The 24859-nt window shown below is 38.9% G+C and overlaps 1 protein-coding gene across 1 annotated transcript; it reads left to right on the top strand.

Moving 5' to 3' along the window:
• Positions 1-1221: 1221 nt before the first annotated feature.
• On the top strand, positions 1222-24728 carry LOC119010212. Its single transcript, XM_037082186.1, has 22 exons — positions 1222-1330; positions 3760-3774; positions 3943-4111; positions 4436-4738; positions 5320-5360; positions 11135-11149; positions 12266-12399; positions 12551-12693; positions 12911-13061; positions 13866-14016; positions 14293-14464; positions 15159-15427; positions 15997-16145; positions 16266-16747; positions 18714-18724; positions 19209-19223; positions 20360-20493; positions 21049-21121; positions 21233-21404; positions 21696-21964; positions 22695-22843; positions 22964-24728. The coding sequence occupies exons 1-22, from the start codon at positions 1276-1278 to the stop codon at positions 23300-23302; spliced, it is 3411 nt and encodes a 1136-aa protein (XP_036938081.1). The 5' UTR covers positions 1222-1275; the 3' UTR covers positions 23303-24728.
• The last annotated feature ends 131 nt before the right edge of the window (positions 24729-24859 follow it).

The following is a 24859-nucleotide window of genomic DNA, read 5'->3' as shown; positions in this document are numbered from 1 at the left end:
AGCTCAGCACTGAATCCCCTGTAAAACCCAGAGATGACATTTATAGACCTTGGGTTTTGTACAGATTAAACAAACAGCATTTAATGTGTTATTTTTGCTAAAATTAATAAATATTTTTTTTACCTTTCTGCTATGCTAAGCTAACTGGCTGCTTGATCGTAGCTTCATGTTTACCGAAAGTATTAGAGGCTGGTATCAACCTGCTCATTTGACACTTGGCAGACAGGTGTGTTGGAATTTTCCTTCTTTAGGCTAAAGGTAGTGTTAATCAGTGTGCCAGGCCACTCTTGGCTAACAGCGGGTCACTGCCTGTCTCATAAAGAGCGGTACCTCAACTCTTTGACACACTTTGATCCTAAAAAAGGAAAAAAAAAACACTTTTTCCAAGGTCTTTTATATACTTATTTTTCATGGAGTATTCATAAATTGTAAGTACTGGTGATAAGAATTTAATGTTCTTCTTGTTTGCTTGATTGATTGTCATCAACATCTGTGATTATCTTCCTACATTTTGATCAGAACTACACATCTGTGAAGTTTTGTGACTAAATCATGTTGTGCCGCTGTGTCACACTGACAGAAATCTGTCCACAGACAGACGATTGAAATGAAAAAGAGTACCTTCCCACAGCCATTTAAAAAAGGTCAAGGTTTCTGTCACAAAGAAATTTCAAAGGCGTCTTGCCTTTAGTTAGAAATAAAGTCTAATTGGAATATTTTTTGGGGGGACTGAATTCTTTGCACCATAAAAAAGCAAGTGGCATGCATGTTGCCTTCAGCTCATCGCAGACAGACCGACCGACAAGGAAGAAAGAAAGAAAATGACGTTCTAAGAACTGCGTACGAGCTATTTCCTGCAACAGAAAAGTGCCTCCAGGACCACATTTTTCCATGATGACACAAACAGGATAAACAAAGTCGGCTGGCAGTGTTGTGGCAGTTAGACATGCTGACACGTGGCATCTTCAATAACTATAATCCATTAATTAACTAGGTAAACCCAAGAGTGGAAAACACCTTCAGTGGATATCCAGAAACCAAATCAAACATCACTGAATATTTATTTAGTGCAGACCAGAGAATCTTCAGAAGCATTGCACGTGGGCGTTTGTCTGTGATAGGTCATTGCACGACTGAGGTATCAAGACAAACAGGTTTGAGTAGGTTTATATATGGTGTAGTGCAGCAGACCGGCTGAGGAGTGACATAGCAAAATAATTCATCAGAAGCCGTCTCTGTGCTTACCTGAAGGCAAAAAGTTAGGGACAGTACAGTATGGCAGCGTGGACTTTGTGGATGCTCCTGATGTGTACAGCCCTCCCTGGGCGAGGTGAGCATTTATACTGACTTACCAGTTTATTATCTATTACAAACCAACACGTTCAAACCTTTATATAAACTTTAAACCTTATATTTAGTTTCTGTTATCAGTGTTGGCAAAGTTTTGATCCAACTTTATGATCTTTTTTGAGGAATTCTTTAGTGGTGAAGTTGTACTTGGTTATATTATGTTGACATGTCTGTCTTAAGTCTCTGTTTCTTTTCATAACAGTCCAGAGACAAACTCTAAATGTGATGTTAACAGAAGATTCATAATGACTGGGCTTATTGTAGGAGTGCTGTATTGTACTGTATTATTGTACCAATAGTGGTAATTATCTGTAACAAAAAACCTGTAAGCTATGGGGAGGTGTGTTGTCAAGTGGTTACTTAGTAACTGTTTCAAGTGTGTCAGCTATTGTAAAGGAGTTTGGGATAATGACTTGCCCCTTGCATAATTCAAAACACATTACAGGTCAAATATTCACATATTAAATTAATGTAATAATCTAAATAACCCAAGATTTATTCAATTCAAGAAGCCACCAGGTCAGCTATTCTTTGGCTAATCTTTGAATAATCTGACGCAGAAAGAAGTTGACCCTGTTATGATCAAGCAAATCAATATTGGTCACAGCCAAAAAATATATCCAAATTTATGGATTCTCAGTGTTTTCAAAAATGTTTTTTTGAATTGATATGACAGGGACTTTTATTTTACTAGCTTACTTTGAGAAAATTAGAACCCACACTGAGATTTATGTGCGTGAGAGAGCACTATGTAAAAATTTGTAGTGATTTTCATGAATTAATTGCCTTTTTATTGGCCGATCGTAACGTGTCATGAAAAATTCTCTCTCGGTTGTTGCTGGACCGTGGACAGTCCAAAGGATGTGACTTTATGTACGTTCTCGAGCAACTGTAGCTAACATTAGTTTAGAAATGGGGCCCATTCACCAAAACTGACACAAAACAAGTACCACAGTAGTCCCTTAATCTCCACTTTATCAATCTGTAGAGTCTTTCACTTAAATCAAACAGGGACAGCCTTTCTTCCTAATTTAAAAAAAAAAAAAAAAATTTCTTGGCATTCTACGCCTTTGTCCAAACAAAAATAACCCTGCTCGATCACTTATGACTCATTAGAAGTGTGTGACAGTGTCTGTATCGACAGTAAACCTGTCATGTGCTGTATCTTTGCATTTTGCTTTGCTCAGGACGAGTGTCAGCGATTCTAAAGAATAATAAATAATTGTTGAGTCTCATTCCCAGGTGGTTGATGACCTCGGAATAAGACACAACAATCAACTATCCAAACTTCTTACTGTAACCGCTTATTGAATAATATGGCATCAAAAATAAGACAAGTCCCAAAAGAAGTGTGAGGAAGAGGTATAAAACCATACACTGAGTTTCCATTGAGCAATGAGATGACTGCATTTACTGAGCACACCTGTCAATGCACCTGGTCTGACAACATAGCGATGTATGGCCTTCCAGCTTCAGGATGAAAATAAAAAGAGAGAAAAACTAGTTGTGCGACAATTAAAAAGAAGGGCCAGCGCCCACAGTTTCTACATGCAGCACCACTGTTGTGGGTACAAATCTCATGCCTGTGCCAATTTGTCAGAGGTAATGTAGGTGCTAACTACGAGCAAAACTCATCACATCAGTACAATGTTATGTGTTGAAAATGTGTATGTTGAAGTAAACATGTATGTAACGCTGTGATCCATGATCATGATGATACATGGTGCATGGTGTGACATCAAAAATGATTTTGAAACTGTTATTTTAACCTACAAAAAAGCTACATAATGTTGCTTTAATAAACTAGAAAGATGAAAAAAAACAAAAAAAAAACAAAAAAAAAAACCTCTTTCATTAATTAGACCTAGCCAGGACAGGGTCAAAATAGCAGCATCCAGGACATAACAAGGAAACAACATCATCAAATCAAATTGCAGTATTGTAACAGTAAGACATACCTTATATACTGAAACACACCTTGTTTTATCAGCTTATTGTTTGCAGAGCAGAAATTTGATCAACCTCAATATTGAGTGAAACTTGTTTTATTTGTGTTGTATCCTATTCCCTATAAACTTTGTGTACCAATAATGTACCCAAAGTTATAGGAAGCACTTTGAAAAAGTATTGTTCCCCTCTGGAAATGCTTTCAACCGGCCAAGTAAATACTAAAATAACAGAATATGATTTTTTTGTGCGGCACTGTATGTACAGCCCATCACACGCCTCAGCAGGAGTGAGAAGGAGCAGGAGGAACTCGTGTGCCACCTTGTGTCTGTAGTTACACATATCCACACCATTAATACCTCAACTGGAAGGCTTTGCTGGGTCGTATAATTAAACACACATTGAGGCATACAAATATAACTTTTATGTGATGAAACTTTTTTCCGTATCTCTTTCCTACAGGGGCAAAGGCACAGGGTAAGTCACCTTTCATATGTCCCACAAACGCTCTTGTTTATGTAAATCCTCAGGCAATGCTCTGTAGGAATTTTGGACTTTGAATAAATGCAGCTACAAATGAACACATGAATCAGCGTTACCTTTCCTGTAAAAGGCACTCACAATTGGTTGTCTGTGCACCGTCAGATTGTGGAACGGCGCCTCTGAACACGAGGATAGTGGGTGGTGAGAATGCCGCAGCTGGGTCGTGGCCCTGGCAGGTCAGCCTGCACCTCAATGCTGTAGGGAGTCACATCTGTGGAGGGACGCTCATCAGTGACCAGTGGGTGCTCACAGCGGCCCACTGCATCTTGATGTAAGAGGAACTCAATCAGCTCTTGTTTCATTTGCTGGTCTTTAACTTCTCTCTTGCAAAACTGAGACACAATCACAGGTTCGAAAAGAGCATTGGAGAATGAATTGCTAACTGACTGAAATGGCTTAAAATGCCAAACCTGATGAGAACAAATGGAACACAATCAGCTTGGATGTGAAGTCATTCTACATCCTGCTAAATGCTAAAAAGGCAGACCAGTTACAGCCAACAGGCTAGCTGTATGAGCAAGCATGCAATTCTTTTCTTCTGGCCGGCCCAGTAGTTTTATTTTGTTAATTTGTCCTTATTTGTTGTTTTATCCAGCAACTCTCCAAGTGCTTGGACGGTCTACCTTGGAAGAGAGACTCAGAGTGGCCCGAATGTTAATGAGGTGAGCCGCACGCTGTCCCAGATCATCGTCCATCCCGACTACAACAACACCTTGTTTAACAACGACATCGCCCTAATGAGGCTCAGCAGTCTCGTCAGCTTCACTAACTTCATAAGACCCGTCTGCCTGGCGAGTAACACCAGCCAGTTCTACAACTCCACTTCCTGCTGGGCTACTGGCTGGGGCAGGCTGGGAAAGGATGGTGAGTATCCTGCAGACTTTTCATCTAGTGTCAAGTCAAAGATCTTCTCTTACTTGGGCTGCATCAGAACATTAAAAAATATTGATCATCAAGTCATTTGATGAGTTTTCCTGAAGCAGTCACCATCCAGTCGACACACCAATCATTTTATTAGACTTGTCTTTTAATTACCCACTGCCTTAAAACAAACAAAAGATCCCCTTAAAAACTGCAAAATCTCTCCCACAGTGTCCTTGCCAGCCTCAGCTCCATTGCAGGAAGTTCAGATTCCTGTCATTGGAAACAAGCAGTGCACCTGCAATTACATCCCAGCAGCAGGGGCAAACATCACTAACAAAATGATTTGTGCAGGGCAGGCGAACAAAGGAGCATGTCAGGTAAATATAATAAATCGTCATCTTTGCATTTGGAGGCGCAGGACTGACTCGTTTTATATACGTTTTCCTTTTTTGACACTCCAAAATATCAGAAAATGTTATCTTTCGTCCTGCACGTTTCTTTACCAATTTAACCACCAACTGTATATTTAGAGCTAGGCTAGATAACACTAGTTCAGTCTTATTCTGAACAAGTTACTATCAGTGAACTGTTTGTATTTTGTCTCTTCACTTGCAGGGTGACTCAGGTGGACCTCTACAGTGCAAACAAGGCACAAGGTGGGTCCAGGCTGGCATTACCAGTTTTGGAGTACCTTGTGCCCTGGCTGGTTTCCCTGAGGTCTATGCCCGAGTGTCTGAGTTCCAGGATTGGATCATTGGTCAAGTGGCAGGAGCGAATGTTAACTTTGTGACATTCACCTCCACTGGCACCGACCCAGACAGCAGCTTTGTGTGTCGCAGCGCAGACACAGGAACAACAACCACTCCCTCCTCCACAGCATCAACCTTTAACACTGCTCTTGCGTTTGTCATCTTTCCATTGTTTCGTCTCATGTTTGACTTTTGAATAATTGTATTTAATCTATTCTTATCAAGACTGTATGATAAAATATGAGGTTCAAGGCTGCATTCACCAACACTACACCCTGTTCTGTAGAGGAGTATACCCCACCACAGCCTCAAATTAGACACAACATTTATCCAGTTGTCCCTAAATATTACAGTGGTCTAAAATCAATATCCTAAAAGTGGCCCCTTTAGCCGAGCAACACGCTAATGTTGGCAGATGGGTGAATGTCCAGCTGAGGTATGAACAAAAAAACGGTTTTTAGTAGGGTCTGATCCCTTCATATACAGAGGGTGAGTGACTGAGGAGTGACAAGCAAAAAGCTGGATCAGCAAGAATATCTGCACTTGCCTGACGGCAAAAGGTTAAAGACAGAACAGAATGAACGCCTGGACTGTGTGGATACTCCTGATGTGTACAGCCCTCACTGGGCAAGTTGAGCTTTTATACTGACTTACACGTTTGTTTTATCAATTACAAATCAGTAATTCTAATCTAATTCAAATCTAATAATAATGAACAGTATATTTTGTTAATTGGTGTTTAAGTTTGATCCAACTTTATGCTAATTTCTGATGACTTATTTAGAAACAGTGTCGTATTTGATTATATTATGATGAAATATCTGTATAAGGTTTCCTTTATTTTTAGAGAGAAGAGATACAACTTTAAGCATGATGTGAATATGAGCTTAACTGAGACTGGGTTTTTTGAAAAAAGGCTGTACTGTAAAGATCTATCAGCTAATGATTTCAGATGAGTGATGATTATCAACATTGAAATGGCTGTAAACTATTGAGAGGTGTGTTGTAGAGTGGTTGCTTAGAAATTGTTTCAAGTTATTGATACAATTTGAAGTCACACTATTCATTTCAGTGTATTCAAACTAAAATATATTTACCTGTGCCAGTACAATACAGGCCTGTTGTAGCTGCAAAAAACGATCCAATGTTACCATTTTGTTGTTGCATTTAGCTAACTTTTCAACTGTTTCTAATACTTTAAGCTTTTTAACATTTAAACTTTTAGCTATTTTTCAACTGTCAGGGATCAAAAGACAATGTCACTTTTTATGTTGTGGACACAATGACGTATGCCTATCAAAAATATCAAAAGCTAATCCAACCACAAAACTCACCTAAATGTCAGTCAAACTCAACTGAAATCATCTAACATGCAGGAAATTGTTGTTAATATACCCAAACATACCTGGATAAGTGTAGTCTTGTTGATATGATCTGCTACTGGGGCTGAATAATCAGCTGTACTGTGATGTGTTATATTAAAATATGTCTCACACACTTGTTTCATCTGAGTTTTGATCTCAGTGATGTACAAATTCAAATGTTTGTAGTGATGGGAAGTGCTTTGAAAAAATCTTGGGAAAGGTCTAAAGCCTTTTTACTAAGTGCTCCAGCCCATCAGAAGAAGCAGGTGGAACTGTAGTGCCACCTTGTGTCTGAAGCTGCACACAGACACCATGCTGCTAATACATTTACTGCAAAGTTTGCTGGGTGTAACAATGAAACACACATTGAGGAGGCAAACTGATGAGATTTACTCTTTCCATCTCTCTTTTCTACAGGGTCGAGGGCTCAGGGTAAGGACAATTATATTTAATATATTCCATAAATGCTCAGGTGCTGCACTGTAAGATCAATAACCATGAATGACTGTGAATAAACAGGGCTACAAATTAACCTGCTTTTACTATATTTGTACTTAATTTGTATGCTCTCTCAGATTGTAGAATGGCACCTCTGAACATGAGGATAGTGAGTGATGAGATGTACTAACAGTTGAAATACTTTCTCTTACTGTTTATTTATTTATCTATTACCAATTTCAGCACCATAATGCAACTTCTGTGTTTTTCCCTTAAAATGTTATTATCGATGAGAAAGTTCCAGGTTAGGCTAAATAAGGCTACTGCAGTTACCTGTTATATACCTGTTACCAGGTATTTAAGTTTTTTTTAAGTCTAAGTTCTTTTTCTTCTTAAGTTAAAAACCAAGTAGCAATACCTGCATTATTTCTGATTAATAACCTAACTGGGTTGTGTGCTACATAATCAGAAATATGACAAACACCTATATGATTTGTGTACTGTGAGATTAAATAAGGATGTTCAGTACTTATTTAGTTTCTTAAGAATACATCTTACGGTGATGACAAATCTAATTTCTACTGCCCACGACAAGGTCCGGCATAAAGGCCCCTGTGAAACCATAACTGAGAGTTCTATCAGTCTGCTCATCTATCGTCATTAAGAATTACTTCCTGAGTGACAGGGACATCTTTCTTGGGAGATTATCACACTGGTTGCGTGAAACAGTGATAACACCTGAATATTCTCGGTTGACTGTTGTTTATATGCTTGTGAGACAGAAAGGTAGATGCTTGTCATCAACACTACACAACAGGTTTTGTAGGCCAAAGCAGCAATAACACCAGCAATGACTTTGTGAGAGGGTAGCTGAGATCTGGGTTAGTAACCGTCCTCCTCATCAAGGGTCCATCACTTACAACTCTGGGAAACAACGAAACATGGCAAAACTATGAACTTCCAAACATCAACTGAAGTTTACTGTTTCAGGGCCCTGATGTCATTTTAGATGATAACTAACTAAAATGACATCAGGGCCTATATGTATATATGTATATATGTGTATGTGTGTATATATATATATATATATATATATATATATATATATATATATATATATATATATATATATATATATATATATATATATATATATATATATATATATATATATATATATCTCCAGGATTGGATCACTGGTCAAGTGGCAGGAGCGAATGTTAACTTTGTGACATTCACCTCCACTGGCACCGACCCAGACAGCAGCTTTGTGTGTCGCAGCACAGACACAGGAACTACAACCACAGTGGGAACTACAACCACAGTGGGAACTACAACCTCTCCATCCTCCACAGCATCAAATGTTAAAACTGAGCTTGCGTTCATTGTCATCTCAGTCACAGTGTTCCTGCAGCACGTCTTAGCTATATAGCTCAGATCTGCACTAAGAAACTAAACTTCTTCTGTTGTATTGTCTTCTGAATCATTTAATCTCATAATTCATTGAGTTTCAAATTATACTGATTTTATTCAAAGAAGATATGAAACACTGAGAATCAGGAAGTAAGTCTTGGAATTTTGGTTGTTATTGTATCAAAGCGTGTGTTATTATGAGACCTTTATCAAGGATGTGAGTAAGTTAAAGTATAGGCAGGCTTTTTCTTTTAGTCAACATTTGTAATGACACATTTCTCTAAAATCATACCAATCAAAGCTTTTTCTGTTTGATTATTGACCGAGGCATCGTCCCGTCGCCTCAGGTGGAGCTGAGCATGGAACGGGACTGGGAGGTTTAAAAGATGATGCCAGGAAAACTGTTGCCAGTCTGCATTATTAATCCAGACCCTTTTTTTTCCAACATTGGTTTGTCCCTCCGGCAATCCAAAGAATAAACTAGTTTTCACTAAAGACGCACAGTTTCGTTCTTTTGTATCTCAGTGTTCGGTTCCTAGGAGCCTGATAGAGGTTATTCATTTAAAGTTACTGAAGGCTGATCAGACGAAGGAAATAAACCATGATGACACATGTTTTGCATTGCACCTAATCAACAATTATTTTGGTGCATCATCAGTGGTGAAATCTGTAGAATATTCTTTTTATTAGTATTTCTGTCTTATTTGTCTGCCATTAATCAGTCTTTCTGGTTTTGGACATGATGCTTCGGTGTCTGAATGGATAAATGTAGCATAATGCACTGTTATGCTGAAAAACGGCTTAAAGTGCTGAACCTGACAAGAACAGGTTTTCCAACTGGAAAGCAGTCAACTTGGTGTGAAGTCATCCCCACCTGCAAATTCTGAGGTGATTGAATGCACGATTAAGTTAGTGCGTGGGTAACATTACTGTGGAGTTGATGATTCAAGTAAAAGTCTGCAACATCAGGGTCAGGATGTCCAGGTCCCTGCCCTTGCCTTCAACCCAGGACATATTGCACCCAATCCCTTTAAAACTGTGCAAAAGAGGGGACAATAAATGATTTCATATTCTCTCTCCCACTGAGTCCTTGCCTGCCTCTTACCCGCTTCATGTCATTAGAAATAAGAAGTGCAGTTTTAACTACATCTCAGTACCACAGACATACATCACTGACAAAATGATTTGTGTGGGGCAGGAGGAGCAGGTCAGGTTAATATGATAAACCATTATTCTTCTTTCTATGAACTCACATGCGCAGTAAAAACTGTTATCAATTAACTGTATTTCTTCTCTCCTTTTTCTCGATGACTCAGGTGAACCTTTGCAATGCAAAGAAAGCTCAAAGTGGGTCCAGACTTTGATAGTTGTTAAGCTAATGATTGATAAGAAAACAGCATAATACACTAAGATGGTAGCAAAGATTCGGGTTGAGCTGCAGGAGCCATTTGAAATAACTATGTCTTCATAGTTGTCTTGCTTTAAATTGATATGTATGATCAGACCATCAAAGTGAACAAATGTAAGTTATTTTCCCTTCTTAAGTTAAAAAACCAAGTGGGAATAACTGCATTAATAACACTACTGGATTGTGTGCTAGATCATCAAACATGTACAACATATTAACTGTGTACTGTGAGATTAAATAAGGATGTTCAGTACTTCCTTAGTTTCCTAAAAATACATTTTTATCTCACGGTGATGACACATCTTATTGCTACTGTCCAAGACAAGGTCTGGCATAAAGGCCCCCTGTGAAAACATATCACGTCAATTTTAAGGTTCACTGAGAGTTCTACCAGTCTGCTCATCTATCGTCATCAAGAATTATTTCCTGAGCAACCTGAAAAGTTCAGAGACATCTTTCTTGGGAGATTTTCACACTAATTGCATGCAACAGTGATAATACTTGAATACTTTAAGTTGACTGTTCTTTAAATGTTTGTGAAACAAAAGATAGACACTTGTCATCAACACTTGACAGGTATTTCAGGCCAAAGCGGCAATGACACCCACAAAAGCAGGAAGAGTGTTTTTTAATGTGACATTGTGAGAGGGTAGCTGAGATGTGGGCTAATAACTGTCCTACTTATCAAGGGTCCTTCACTTACAACACTGGGAAACAATGAAACATGGCAAAACTATGAACTTCCAATGTCCTCGCCCCCATCAAAAGGCACACTTCACATTGATATCCCAACACAAGTGATTTTTCTTTGGAGACAAATTAACTTTTCGAGGCACAACACGTGAGCTTTTATGGGTCGGTGGATTAATGTTTGCCTGATCTACCAATATGACCAGGTTTTAGTAGCGTGAATGCTGTCAGTAGTGCAGATGAGAGTCTGAGGAGTGACAAAAGAGGAAGCTACATCAGAAAGAGGCTCTGCACGTTCCAGAAGACAAAACTTTAAGGACAGTCCAGTATGGCAGCCTGGACTGTGTGGATACTCCTGATGTGTACAGCTCTCACTGGGCAAGGTGAGCTTGAACATTGACTAAACAGTTTATCATCTATTACAAATCCATTATTCCGTCTTTTCAACCGTTTGTTTTAGTTTGTGTAAGAGAGGGTCTGATCCAACTTTATGGTGATTTTTGAGGAGCGTTTGTGTTGTACTTGATTGTATTTTGTTGAAATGTCTGTCAAAAGTCTTCTTATCCAGAGGGTAGAAGAACAACTCTATTGTACAGTGCTAACAATAATTGATTTTACAATAGTGATAATCCTGGAAAACAATCAAAAAATGAAATGCCTATAGACTATTGTGAGGTCCTCAAGTCGTTACTTAGCAACTGTTTCCACTGCGTCAGTTCTTGTAAATGAGTTATTGATAATGACTTGTCTCTCTACTTGATTCAAAACACATTACATGTAGGCTGTATGGTGGTGCAGTGGTTAGAACAGATAGACAGCTCAAATATTAGTATTAATGTAGCGATAATGAGGTTAAATGTCTTATGACTTATACAAACTTCTGTTAATGATTCGACCAGTCTGCATGATAACAACAATAAAATCTCTTGTTGATCAGGCAAGTGAGGTCAGTAACACACATGTTGACTTTGGCCAAATGATTAAATTGAAGTTAAGGTGAAACAAAAGAGAAAAGTGAAGTTTACTGTTTCAGTGCCCTGATGTTATTTTACATGACAACTTTTATTGTTAAACTATAAAACATTCTTCCTCTGTTACATATCTTCTAAAATTCTGTATCAGTTGGGTTCTAATATATACTGTACAGTATGTGTACTATAGTTCAAAATGAGACCAAGACATTCAAAAAGGGGTCTTGGGTTCAAGACCAATATGAGCGCTTCAACCACAGATACAGGCTTTGTAAATGAAGCTCACTTTTTGTTTCTTTGGCATTTGCATTTTGTCAACGATAACAGTGGAAACTCTCCTCTGAATGATAGCAAATATTGTATAAATTGAACAGGATATTAAATATTTTAATACACAAGTGAAAGACAGGAACAGGATGTATAATGTTGTAAATGGAAATTATGTACATTATATACATTTTAACACACGAAAAAAAAGGACGTAGAAATAAAATGGGCACATTATTTGCACTCTCTTCATTTCAACAGAATGTCGAGCTCAACAGGGCCTGGATGTTGCGTTTCTGCTGGACGGCTCAGGCAGCGTAGATGCAACTGCTTTTCAAAGAGCAAAGGAATTTATGGGAACTCTGGTTGCCTTCTTCATGGGGGAAGATGCAAAGGTAGGATTGTTTTATTGTTTTTAGACGGACTGACTCAGAGAATGGTGTGGAAAAACCAAAGTGTCTCTAAAGCGTCATTAATATTTGCTGTGGGTTTTTTTCCCCCAATATATCTCATAATATAAGACATATTTTTCTTCTTTCTTTGCAGTTTGCCATTGCCCAGTTCTCCACAAGCCCCTACATCCATTATTACTTTGATACATTTGATGCTAATAACTGGCAAAGTCAAATTAAGGGAATAAGACAGTTAGGTGGATGGACTTTCACTGCTTCTGCCATCAAACATGTTGTGTAAGCGCCATCATGATGTTAATGTGAGACATTACTGTGTGATGATTTTATATACAGATGTGAGCATTGGGTGTTTTTTTTGTTGCTGTTGTTTTTTTTCATCAGTCTGTGAAAGTTTATAAAAGAAGCTTCTAATTGTTATGTATCATATACATATAAACCAAAACTATATGCAGGTACACAAACACACACTGAAAGCAGATTTTTCTTCTAACAGCCAAGACGTCTTCTCACCACAAAGAGGTTCCAGGTCAAATGTGACGAAGGTTCTGATAGTCATCACAGACGGACAATCTAATGACCGGGGAAACTTGGCAGAGGCAGTAAATTCAGCTGAAAGTAAAAACATTGTTCGATTTGCTATTGGGGTAAGTTTGCGTTTGTTAAAAATTCAAATACCTATATTTGTATACAGACACACAAATATACGCACACACAAATAAATCATATTTATACGCACAGTAGACAAGTGTACTTTCTGTGTTCAAGGGGTCTCTCAAACAAAACATGTTGTTTGATCATGTTGTGTAGTAGCATGGGATCATGGGAATTGTTGTCTTCATTTTTAAATAACCACCACTGCAGGTGAAAATCTATCTGAGGTGGCTCAGGCACACATCTTCACAGCTGAGGTGATGTATTATACATTTCCTTGAAGAAAATTATAGACTTCTGTGGGTTTGAACATTACCGGAAACATTTGGGATAATACAACAAAATAAATGACAAAGTTGTAGTCACTTCAAGATATTTTAAAGTGGAAGTTTTACACATTCTATCTTCATGGGTGTGTTGCCTTTGCAAAGCCATTCATAAAAATTCTAAACTAAAATAGAGGGTAAGTGCTGTATAAATCTTGCTCCAACACACCTGACTCAAATGAACGGATCGTTTTCAGGCTAGCAAATTTATTGAAAGAAAGAAGAGAAACATAGATGTGACAAGAGGTTCAAAGCTTTTGAATGTCACTATAAGTCGGCTATTTGTTCTAAAAAAAACTGTAATATGTTACAACAGTACAACAGTAGCTATAAAAACTCTTGCATCTTAAAGAACATTTAATCAAGTTGAGAGTCACAAGTATGAATGGAGTCAGTATTTTACATTCAAACATTCAAGTCAATTCAGTTGCAGAGTACAACACCTCAAACATTTGCTCTCAACTTTCTTAGGTCGGGAATGTATTTACTGAACCTCATGCAAAACAGGAACTGGACACCGTTGCATCTCCTCCCCCAGAAAGCCATGTGTTTCAAGTAGAGAGCTTTGATGCACTTGAAACAATAAGACAGAATTTGCAGGACCAAGTCATCTCTTCCCAAGGTAAATGTCATGTGTATTTATTTCTATATTGTATCCGTTTCTCTCTTATCTAAATCTCTTTAGTATTTTTTAGTATTTTTAACTCTTGTACTTACTGTATGTCTGTCTACATGCTACTGTCACAATTTCCTTGATGTGGGATGAATAAAAGTCTAAGTCTACTTAACAGCTTATTTTTTTTATTTTCTCATTTGAAATTACTGTAAAATATTCATTAGTTAAAAAAAAGTAACCATTTAATTGATGTATGTTGTTAATTGACGGTCTTATTTCAAGTTGACTGTGGAACGGCGCCTTTGAACACGAGGATAGTGGGTGGTGAGAACGCCCCGGCTGGGTCGTGGCCCTGGCAGGTCAGCCTGCACCTCAATACTGTGAACAGTCACGTCTGTGGAGGGACACTCATCAGTGAGCAGTGGGTGCTCACAGCGGCCCACTGCATCTTGATGTAAGAGGAACTCAATCAGCTCTTGTTTCATTTTCTGTTTTCTTCACAGGTTTAAAGCATACACAATACAGTTACAATCCTCTCTAAACCCAAACTGGATTCATCTTCTTGGATCAAAAGCAGAGATCTGAACCCGAGGAAGGGTTACAAGAGAGCATCTGCACATTTTGAGAACTGAATGGCTTTGAATTATGTTTTTATACTTATTCTGTATTTGCTCCCGGGTAAGAAAAAAACACACTACAGCATGCAATAATACAAACTATAAAGCACAACCATCTGGTGAATGCAAACTGAATAAAAGCCTGAAAAGTCGTAAAGAAAACAGTCAAGTTGGAAACACTTCATCACATATCACTGGCCTTGTCAGACGTGCTCCTATCTCCTGCAACAAATATTGTTCATGCAATGTGCCATCAACTTAAGGACAAAGTGATAATTGAATTGTCTTAGCTGATCTTAGGAATCCTAGCTACCATATATCAAACTGGGACTTAATATTTCTCCAGTAAGCGTCTTCCAAATGAACGATTTGACGGGTTATATTGAGAGAAAAAATCCTCCTCAATGCATTTGGTAGGTAAAAGATTTAGGTAGGTAAAAGAAGAGAAGACAGTTTGGGGTATCATGCAACACAAGACTGTAATCTGCATTTGCTGACTGATTTAACTGGTCTTCATCATGCTTTAACCAGAAAGTCACCTAGTTCATGGACCATCTACCTTGGAAAAGAGACTCAGAGCGGCCTGAACGTTCATGAGGTGAACCGTACGCTGTCCCAGATCGTCCTCCATCCTGACTACAACAACACATTTTTGAACAACGACATCGCCCTAATGAAGCTCAGCAGACCTGTCTTTTTCACTGACTACATCAGACCCGTCTGCCTGGCGAGTAACACCAGCCAGTTCTACACCTCCACTTCCTGCTGGGCTACTGGCTGGGGCAATCTTGGAAAGAATGGTGAGGATCCTGCAGGCTGTGAAAAGAGCGCTTTTATCAAGTCAAAGCTTTGATTTGCCCAAAACCTCAAGTTACGACAACATGATAAAAAATTATGATTTTCCTCAAGTGTGCCTTGTGTTGAGTGCTAGTTAAAGCTGCAGTAAGCAATGTTGCCATTTTTGGCTCACTTCCTGTCACATGAACTCGCCATAATCGCCAGACAGACCGAGCAGCAAACAGGAGGATCCTTCATTCATTCATCATAACTGATTGGATAAAGTTGGCAGGGACACCAGAAATATGTTTTCTCTTATACTGCATTAGCAGGAGGAGGAGAGACAGGGTCACTGAGCTCTAATACAGTGATGACTGTTGGAATATAGAGCTGTTTAACACTTGTATTAATACAAATATGTCACTTACAGCAGCTTTAACAAATGTTAGAATGTTTATTTAAGATCGCGATTTGGTACAGGTTAGCATACTGACGTTAGTATTTAGCTCCACTGTGACTAGTACAGCATACAGAGCCACTGTCTCTATCTCGGTGTGTCGGCTGATTTCACAGCCCACTTTCTCTTCCACAGTGTCCTTGCCCTCCTGGACTCCACTGCAGGAGGTTCAGATTCCTGTCGTTGGAAACAAGCAGTGTAGTTGCAACTACATCCCTGTACGATGGGCAAACATCACTGACCGAATGATTTGTGCGGGTCAAGAGAACAAAGGAGCATGTCAGGTAAATATGATAAAACATTGTTGTTGTATTTGATATCCTGTGTTCTCATAAGATACTTTCTTCCATCCTTCTTCACCAAGTTCCCCACATTAGTACATAACTTTTTCTCTCCTCTTGCAGGGTGACTCAGGTGGACCTCTGCAATGCAAACAAGGCACAAGGTGGGTCCAGGCTGGCATTACCAGTTTTGGAGTACCTTGTGCCCTGGCTGGTTTCCCTGCAGTCTATGCCCGAGTGTCTGAGTTCCAGGATTGGATCATGGGTCAAGTGGCGGGAGCGAATGTTAACTTTGTGACCTTCACCTCCACTGGCACCGACCCAGACAGCAGCTTTGTGTGTCGCAGCACAGACACAGGAACTACAACCGCAGTGGAAACTGTAACCACACTTGGAACTGCAACCACAGTTGAAACTACAACCACAGTTGAAACTACAACCACAGTTGAAACTGCAACCACGGTGGGAACTACAAACACACTTGGATCTACAACTACAGTGGGAACTGCAACCTCTCCATCTTCCACAGCATCAACTGTTACAACTGAGCTTGTGTTTGTTGTCATCTCAGGCACAGTGTTCCTGCAGCACGTCTTAGCTATATAGTTCTGCATTAAGAAACTAACTTTTTCCTCTGTTGCATTGGCTTGTTCGTCCTCTGAATCTTTTAATCTAACAATTTATGTAGTTTCAAATTATGCTGATTTTAATCAAAGAAAATATGAAGCACTGAGAATCAGGACATAAGTCTTTGAACTTTGGTTGTTACTGTATCAAAGAGTGTATTATTGTGAGACTTCTGTCAAGGATGTGAGTAAGTTAATATAGGTAGGTTCTTCCTCTAGTGAACATTTTCTGCAAACCAAAGAATAAACTAGTTTTCACTAAAGAAGCACAGTTGCGTTCTTTTGTATGTCAGTGTTCGGTTCCTAGGAGCCTGATAGAGGTTATTCATTTAAAGTTACTGAAAGCTGATGAAAACAAAGAAAATAAACAATGATGTCACACGTTTTGCATTGCACCTTAACAATTCCCAGTGGAATGTACCTTGAAGTTGGATTTCCGAGCCGCAAAGTTCAAAATGGCTGTTTGGTGCATCAACAGTGGTGAAATCTGTAGAATATACTTTTTATTAGTTTTTATGTCTTATTTGTCTGCTATAAATCAGTCTTTATGGTTGTGGACGTGATGCTTCGGTGTCTGAATGGACAAATGTAGCATAATGCACTGTTATGCTGAAAAACGGCTTAAAAGTGCTGAACCTGACAAGAACAGGTTTTCCAACTGGAACGCAGTGAACTTGGTGTGAAGTCATCCCCACCTGCGAATTCTGATTAAGTTAGTGCGTAGGTAACATTACTGTGGAGTTGATGATTCAAGTAAAAGTCTGCAACATCAGGGTCAGGATGTCCAGGTCCCTGCCCTTGCCTTCAACCTGGGACATATTGCACCCAATGCCTTTATAACTGTGCAAAAGAAGGGACAATAAATGATTTCATATTCTCTCCCCCACTGAGTCCTTACCAGCCTCTTTTCCTCTTAGGTGAAAAACCAAGTGGCAATAACTGCATTAATAACACTACTGGATTTTGTGCTAGATAATCAAACATGTACAATATGAATTGTGTACTGTGAGATTAAATAATGATGTTCAGTACTTCTCAAGTTTCTTAAGAATACATTTTTATTGTATGGTGATGACACATCTAATTGCTAATTTCCAAGACGAGGTCCGGCATAAAGGCCCCTGTAAAACTATAACATGTCGGTTTCATGGTTCACTGAGAGTTGAATCAGTCTTCTCATCTATCATCATCAAGAATTACTTCCTGAGTGACCTGAAACGTTCAGAGACATTTTTCTTGGGAGATTTTCACACTAAATGCGTGCAACAGTGATAATACTTGAATATATCACAACGATCTTCAAACTTTTGTGAAACAGAAAGGTAGATGCTTCCCTGAGAGGGAAAGCTGATACCTGGGTTAATAACTGTTGTCCATATCAAAGGTCCTTTGTTTACAACACTGGGACTTATCAGGAATATGTCATAGATAGTTTGCAAGCTGGATTCCAGAGCAATAAAAACACACTAAACTGTGTTAGTCTGTCAAGTAATTTGTATAGAAGTCCCTTGTTTAAATCACATTAAGGCTTAAAGTTCTGTATTTGTATGTATAAGCTATGTTGTGTATATTATGTGTTAGGGACGGAGCTGCTTTGATTGACAGCTCGCTACAAGATGTGTGTTTGGCTTCACCTCAGCTAATTCAGGTCACCTACAACCATGTTAGTGTTGTTAGTATCCTTTGGTGAATTTCAATTGGGCAAATAATATGGCTTGCTGTGCAATTGGACTAGGAGGCCAGAGCGGAGAGATGCCAAGTTTAGGATTCACGAACAACCTGTTAGGGCCAACTGGGCAAATGAGTTCATCTTTGACGTTCATCTCTGTGAACAACACAGGTAGCTTGTTAGCCTTAGCTAGCTTGGTAGCCTTTGCCTAGGTGGGCTTGTTTAGTTCAGTCTTAGCGCCATCCATATTCCACCTCTTTTCCCATTTTTGATCAGTCAGGAGTCAGGTGGAGTCAGGTACTACCAAGATGGTGTTGTCCAGTATCACCAACATTGAGCTATGAGTGACATCACGGGGGCTCTGTCCACTATTTTGCATGGTCAATGAATCAATCAGCTTCCCTTGACTGTCCCTCAGTATTACAACATCAGTCCAACATCGGACCAGGCTGTGTGTCAGAGCTTCCAACATCCAAAGGCACACTTCACATTGATATCCCAACACGATTTGATTTTTCTCCGGAGACAAATTACCCTTTCCCGACACAACACGTGAGCTTTTATGGGTCGGTGGATTAATGTTTGCCCGATCTACCAATATGACCAGGTTTTAGTAGGTAGTGTATGATATCAGTGGTGTAGATGAGAGTCTGAGGAGTGACAAAGGAGGAAGCTACATCAGAAAGAGGCTCTGCACGTTCCTGAAGACAAAACTTTAAGGACAGTCCAGTATGGCAGCCTGGACTGTGTGGATACTCCTGATGTGTACAGCTCTCACTGAGCAAGGTGAGCTTGAACATTGACTAAAGAGTTTATCATCTATTACAAATCCATTATTCTGTCTTTGCAACTTCATCTTTTGGTTTAGTTTGTGTTAGAGAGGGTTTGATCCAACTTTATGGTTATTTTTGAGGAGTGAGCATTTGTATAGTACTTGATTTTGTTTTGTTGAAATGTTTGTCAAAAGTCCTCGTTTCCAGAGTGTAGAAAAATAACTCTATTGTACAGTGCTATCAATAATTGATTTCAGAATACTGATAATCCTGGATAATAATCAAACAATTAAAATGCCTATAGACTATTGTGAGGTCCTCAAGTCGTTACTTAGCAACTGTTTCCACTGCGTCAGCTTTTGTAAATAAGTTATTGATAATGACTTGTCTCTCTACTTGATTCAAAACACATTACATGTAGGCTGTATGGTGGTGCAGTGGTTAGAACAGATAGACAGCTCAAATATTAGTATTAATGTAGCGATAATGAGGTTAAATGTCTTATGACTTAAACAAACTTCTGTTAATGATTCGACCAGCAAAATGATTTCAAAGTCTGCATGATAACAACAATAAAATCTCTTGTTGATCAGGCAAGTGAGGTCAGTAACACACATGTTGACTTTGGCCAAATGATTAAACTGAAGTTAAGGTGAAACAAAACAGAAAAGTTATTTCTAATTCTTAAACATCCAGTGAAGTTTACTGTTTCATCAATAGTGTATTAGTTGTGTTCTAATATATACTGTACAGTATGTATATATAGTTCAAGATGAGACCAAGACATTCAAAAAGGGGTCTTGGGTTCAAGACCAATATGAGCGCTTCAACCACAGATACAGGCTTTGTAAATGAAGCTCACTTTTTGTTTCTTTGGCATTTGAATTTTGTCAACGATAACAGTGGAAACTCTCCTCTGAATGATAGCAAACATTGTATAAATTGAACAGGATATTACATATTTTAATACACAAGTGAAAGACAGGAACAGGATGTGAAATGTTGGGAATGGAAATTATGTTGTAAGAATCACACATATTCACATATCTTTCCGTAAGTTACAGGTGTATTTAAAATACATTTTAATGTACAATAAAACTGACATAGATATAAAATGGGCACTTTTTTGCACTCTCTCTGTTTTGGCAGAATGTCGAGCTCAACAGGGCCCAGGTGTTGCATTTCTGCAGGACGACTCGGGCAGCATAGGTGCACTTGATTTTCAAAGATTGAGGGAATTTGTGAGAAATCAGGTCGTCTCATTCACGGGAAAAGATGCAAAGGTAGGATTTTGTTAGTGTTTTTAAGAATAGAATAACTCACAGAATGGTGTTATACACGCACACACATGCACACACACACACACACAGAAAGGTAAAGTCACTTCAAGATATTTTAAAGTGGAAATTTTACACATCATATTTTCATCGCTGTGATGCCTTAACAAAACTATTCATAAAACTTCTAATTTAAAATAGAAGGTAAGTGCTGTATAAGTCTTGCTCCAACACACCTGATTCAAATGAAAGGATCGTTTTCAGGTTAGCAAGTTATTTATTTAAACTTCTAGGAAACAATTTCAAATGTAAGTAATAGATTTGTGTCTAAATTATACATTTTTATTTATGTTAAGACCCATTAGTGAAAGAAAGAAGAGAAACATAGACATGAAGAGGTTCAAAACCTTAACATTAATGTATACAAATAGGCTATTTGTTTTAAAAAAATTTAATATGTTAAGAGAAGCTATCAAAACTCGTTCAGTCAAGTTGAGAGTAACAAATGTGAATGGAGTCAGTATTTTACATTCAAATCAAACATCTTCTCAACTTTCGTAGGTGGGAAGTGCATTTACAAGACCTGATGCAAAAATAAGCCACGATTTGCAGGACCAAGTCATCTTTTCCCAAGGTAAATGTCAGCTCGTTTTTGTAGTTTCTCAGTTACTGTAAAATATTCATTGGTTCCAAAAAATTTAATATTTAAACAATATATGTTGTTAATCAACGGTTGTATTTCTAGTTGATTGTGGAACGGCTCCTCTGAACACGAGGATAGTGGGTGGTGAGAACGCCCCGGCTGGGTCGTGGCCTTGGCAGGTCAGCTTGCACCTCAAAATTGTGAACAGTCACGTCTGTGGAGGGACACTCATCAGTGACCAGTGGGTGCTCACAGCAGCCCACTGCATATTAATGTAAGACAAACTCAGTCAGCTCTTGTTTCATTTCCTGTTTTCTTCACAGGTTCAATGAAGTGTCTTAACTGATCTTAGGAATCCTAGCTACCATATAGCAAACTGGAACTTAATGTTTCTCCAGTAAGCATCTAGCAAATAAATGATTTGACAGGTTATGTTGACAGAAAAAAATCCTCCTTAATGTATTTGGTAGGTAAAAGATGGAAACAGTTTGGGGTATCATGCAACACAAGACTGTAATCTGCATTTGCTAATTGATATAACTGGTCTTCATTATGCTTTATCCAGAGAGCAGCCTGCTTTATGGACCATCTACCTTGGAAGAGAGACTCAGAGCGGCCCGAATATTCATGAGGTGAAACGTACGCTGTCAAAGATCATCGTCCATCCTGACTACAATAAGACCTCGCTGAACAACGACATCGCCCTAATGAAGCTCAGCAGCCCCGTCAGTTTCACCAACTACATCAGACCCGTCTGCCTGGCGAGTAACACCAGCAAGTTCTACACCTCCACTTCCTGCTGGGCTACTGGCTGGGGCAATCTTGGAAAGGATGGTGAGGATCCTGCAGGCCTTTTAAAAGAGTGTTTTTATGCCTTGTCCTCAATGCAGCGGCCCCAGGTTTGAATCCCGGCCTGGGGCCCTTTGCTGTGTGGCACTTCCCCACTCTCTCATCCTGTTTCCTGTCTAGTCTTCAGATGTACTATCAATAAAGCCTTACAAAGGTCAAAAAAATACTTTAAAAAAGAGCACTTTTAGCAAGTCGAAGCTTTGATTCTCTCAAAACCTCAGGTTATGTAAAATAATAAAAAATGATGATGTGCCTCAAGTGTGCTTTATGCTGAGTGCTAGTTAAAGCTGCTGTAGGCAATATTGTCATTTGAGCTAACTTCCTGTCACATGAACTCAAGGCGATAATCGCCAGACAGACAGAGCAGCAAACAAGAGGATCCTTCTCTCTGAAAGTTCGTGAGCAGACAGGACGCCAGAAATGTGTTTTCTCTTTTACTGCATGAGCAGGAGGAGGAGAGACAGGGTCACTGAGCAGACACACTAATACAGTGATTACTGTTGGGATATAGAACATTTGAACACTTATATTAATACAAATATGTCACTCACAGCAGCTTTAACAAATGTTGGAATGGTTATTTTAGATTACAATTTGGTGCATGTTAGCATACTGACGTTAGCATTTAGCTCCACTGTGACTAGTACAGCATACAGAGCCACTGTCTCTATCTCGGTGTGTCGGCTGATTTCACAGCCCACTTTCTCTTCCACAGTGTCCTTGCCCTCCTCGACTCCACTGCAGGAGGTTCAGATTCCTGTCGTTGGAAACAAGCAGTGCAGTTGCAACTACATCCCTGTACGAGGGGCAGACATCACTGACCGAATGATTTGTGCGGGGCAAGAGAACAAAGGAGCATGTCAGGTAAATATAATAAAACATTATTGTTGCATTTGACATCCTGTGTTCTCATAAGATACTTTCTTCCATCCTTCTTCACCAATTTCCCCACCATAATACATAACTTTTTCTCTCCTCTTGCAGGGTGACTCAGGTGGACCTCTGCAATGCAAACAAGGCACAAGGTGGGTCCAGGCTGGCATTACCAGTTTTGGAGTACCTTGTGCCCTGGCTGGTTTCCCTGAGGTCTATGCCCGAGTGTCTGAGTTCCAGGATTGGATCATGGGTCAAGTGGCGGGAGCGAATGTTTACTTTGTCACATTCACCTCCACTGGCACCGACCCAGACAGCAGCTTTGTGTGTCACAGCACAGACACAGGAACAACAACCACTCCATCTTCCACAGCATCAACTGTTAAAACTGAGCTTACGTTCATTGTCATCTCAGTCACAATGTTCCTGCAGCATATTTTAGCTCTGTAGAACAGTGTTTTTGTGCTTACAACCTCTTTAAGTTGCACTCTGTTTTGTTGTCTTGTGTTTGTCTTTCTAATCATTTCATCAAGTTTCAGATGATATTTATGTATAGCATCATAATGATAATGACCGAGATTGAATGATGAAAGTGTTAAAGAAAACTGTCTCCTAAAAAATCAGTTATAACCAAAAAGTCTCTGCTTAATGTCAAAGAGAAAATGAAGCATTGTGTTGTCAATGTAACAAAAAGTGTATCTTTCTAAGAGAGTTTGATTTGACCATCAGTTACAGTATAGGGGACTTGGAGGTTTAAAAGATTATGGCAGGAAAATTGTTGCTGGTCTGCATTCTGAACCCAAACCCTCAGAACATTTCTTCTTCTCAGCAGGAAAACATGTAGTAAATGTGCATTTATAACACTTCTAGATGTTGTACTTGATAATCAGAAACATGACAAACATGTATATGATTTATATACTGTGAGATTAGATAAGGATATTCAGTAGTTCTTTTTTTAAATGTGTCCATTGTCAGGACACTTGAGTAATTGGCTCCCTGGAAAAGCACTTTGTAAATGCAGTCTGTTTACCATTTATCCATTTAAGGTATACAAGCCTGAAGTGTTATGCACACACACTACTCCTTGAAATGAACGTGTCATCCCAGTGTTGTATTTTTGGATGGACTATTGATCGACAGCTATTTTTTCAGATATTACATAATATATTGCGGCAATTGAGGGTCAATTACATCTTAAAGAAAAAGTCTGTCATATTTGTCCAGTAAATATGATGCTTTGTACAAAACAGCGAGAAACGGCAAGTTCAAAGTCAGCAACATGCTTCCTGAAACCTTCACTGGTTTCCTGACAACCCTTTTGTGACAGCAAGAGTTACTACCACTGGCCAAGAAAAAAAAAATCCAGCACATATGCCCCTGTAAACCCATAACCTTTTCTTTTTTTGTGCTTCATGTGAGAGTTCTGTTAATCTTCATCAACAAATACTACAGAATAATGAGCAGCCTGAAAAGTGAGACATTTTTCGTGGAAGTTTCCTACATTAATTGCATGCATGAGAGATAAATATAGATAGAAAATAGAAGTGAGTTGTGCACAAAGGTGACATTGTGGTTAGAACGGCCCGCGGTTGGGTGTAGATTTGACTATTGAAGGTTGAATGTTTTTTTTACATGTTTGTGAAACAGAAAGCTAGATGCTTGCTGCAACACTCTGACTGGTATTTCAGGCCAAAGCAGCAATGACAACCACGAGAACAGGAAGGTCTGTCTGTTTTGTATGTGAATGTGAGATGGGACTATTCAGAAAGCAAAGTTTAAATGTCATTGACAAAGGTTTGCAAGCTAAGAAATTTGTGTTTGGTCTGTCCATGTCAATGAGCAACTATAATCCATTAAAGGAGACTTCTGCTCATTTTCAGGTTCATATTTTTATCTAAGAATATATTTCCTTGCTTTAATGTTCAGAAAACACATCATTTCTTTCTTGTACGTTGCAGCACAGCATTCACCCCACTCCAACTTCAGGCCCCCCTCCCAAAAAAG

Source organism: Acanthopagrus latus, chromosome 20, assembly GCF_904848185.1.
Source record: "Acanthopagrus latus isolate v.2019 chromosome 20, fAcaLat1.1, whole genome shotgun sequence".
Taxonomy (NCBI): Eukaryota; Metazoa; Chordata; class Actinopteri; order Spariformes; family Sparidae; genus Acanthopagrus; species Acanthopagrus latus.
This window is presented reverse-complemented; position numbering and strand designations above follow the sequence as displayed.

Excerpts from the sequence above, each read along its gene's own strand:
- LOC119010212 (XM_037082186.1), top strand. The coding sequence starts at position 1,276 with ATGGCAGCGTGGACTTTGTGGATGCTCCTGATGTGTACAGCCCTCCCT. Across the intron at positions 15,428-15,996 it reads GGGCAATCTTGGAAAGAATG|TGTCCTTGCCCTCCTGGACT; the intron begins GTGAGGATCCTG and ends TCTCTTCCACAG. Across the intron at positions 21,965-22,694 it reads GGGCAATCTTGGAAAGGATG|TGTCCTTGCCCTCCTCGACT; the intron begins GTGAGGATCCTG and ends TCTCTTCCACAG.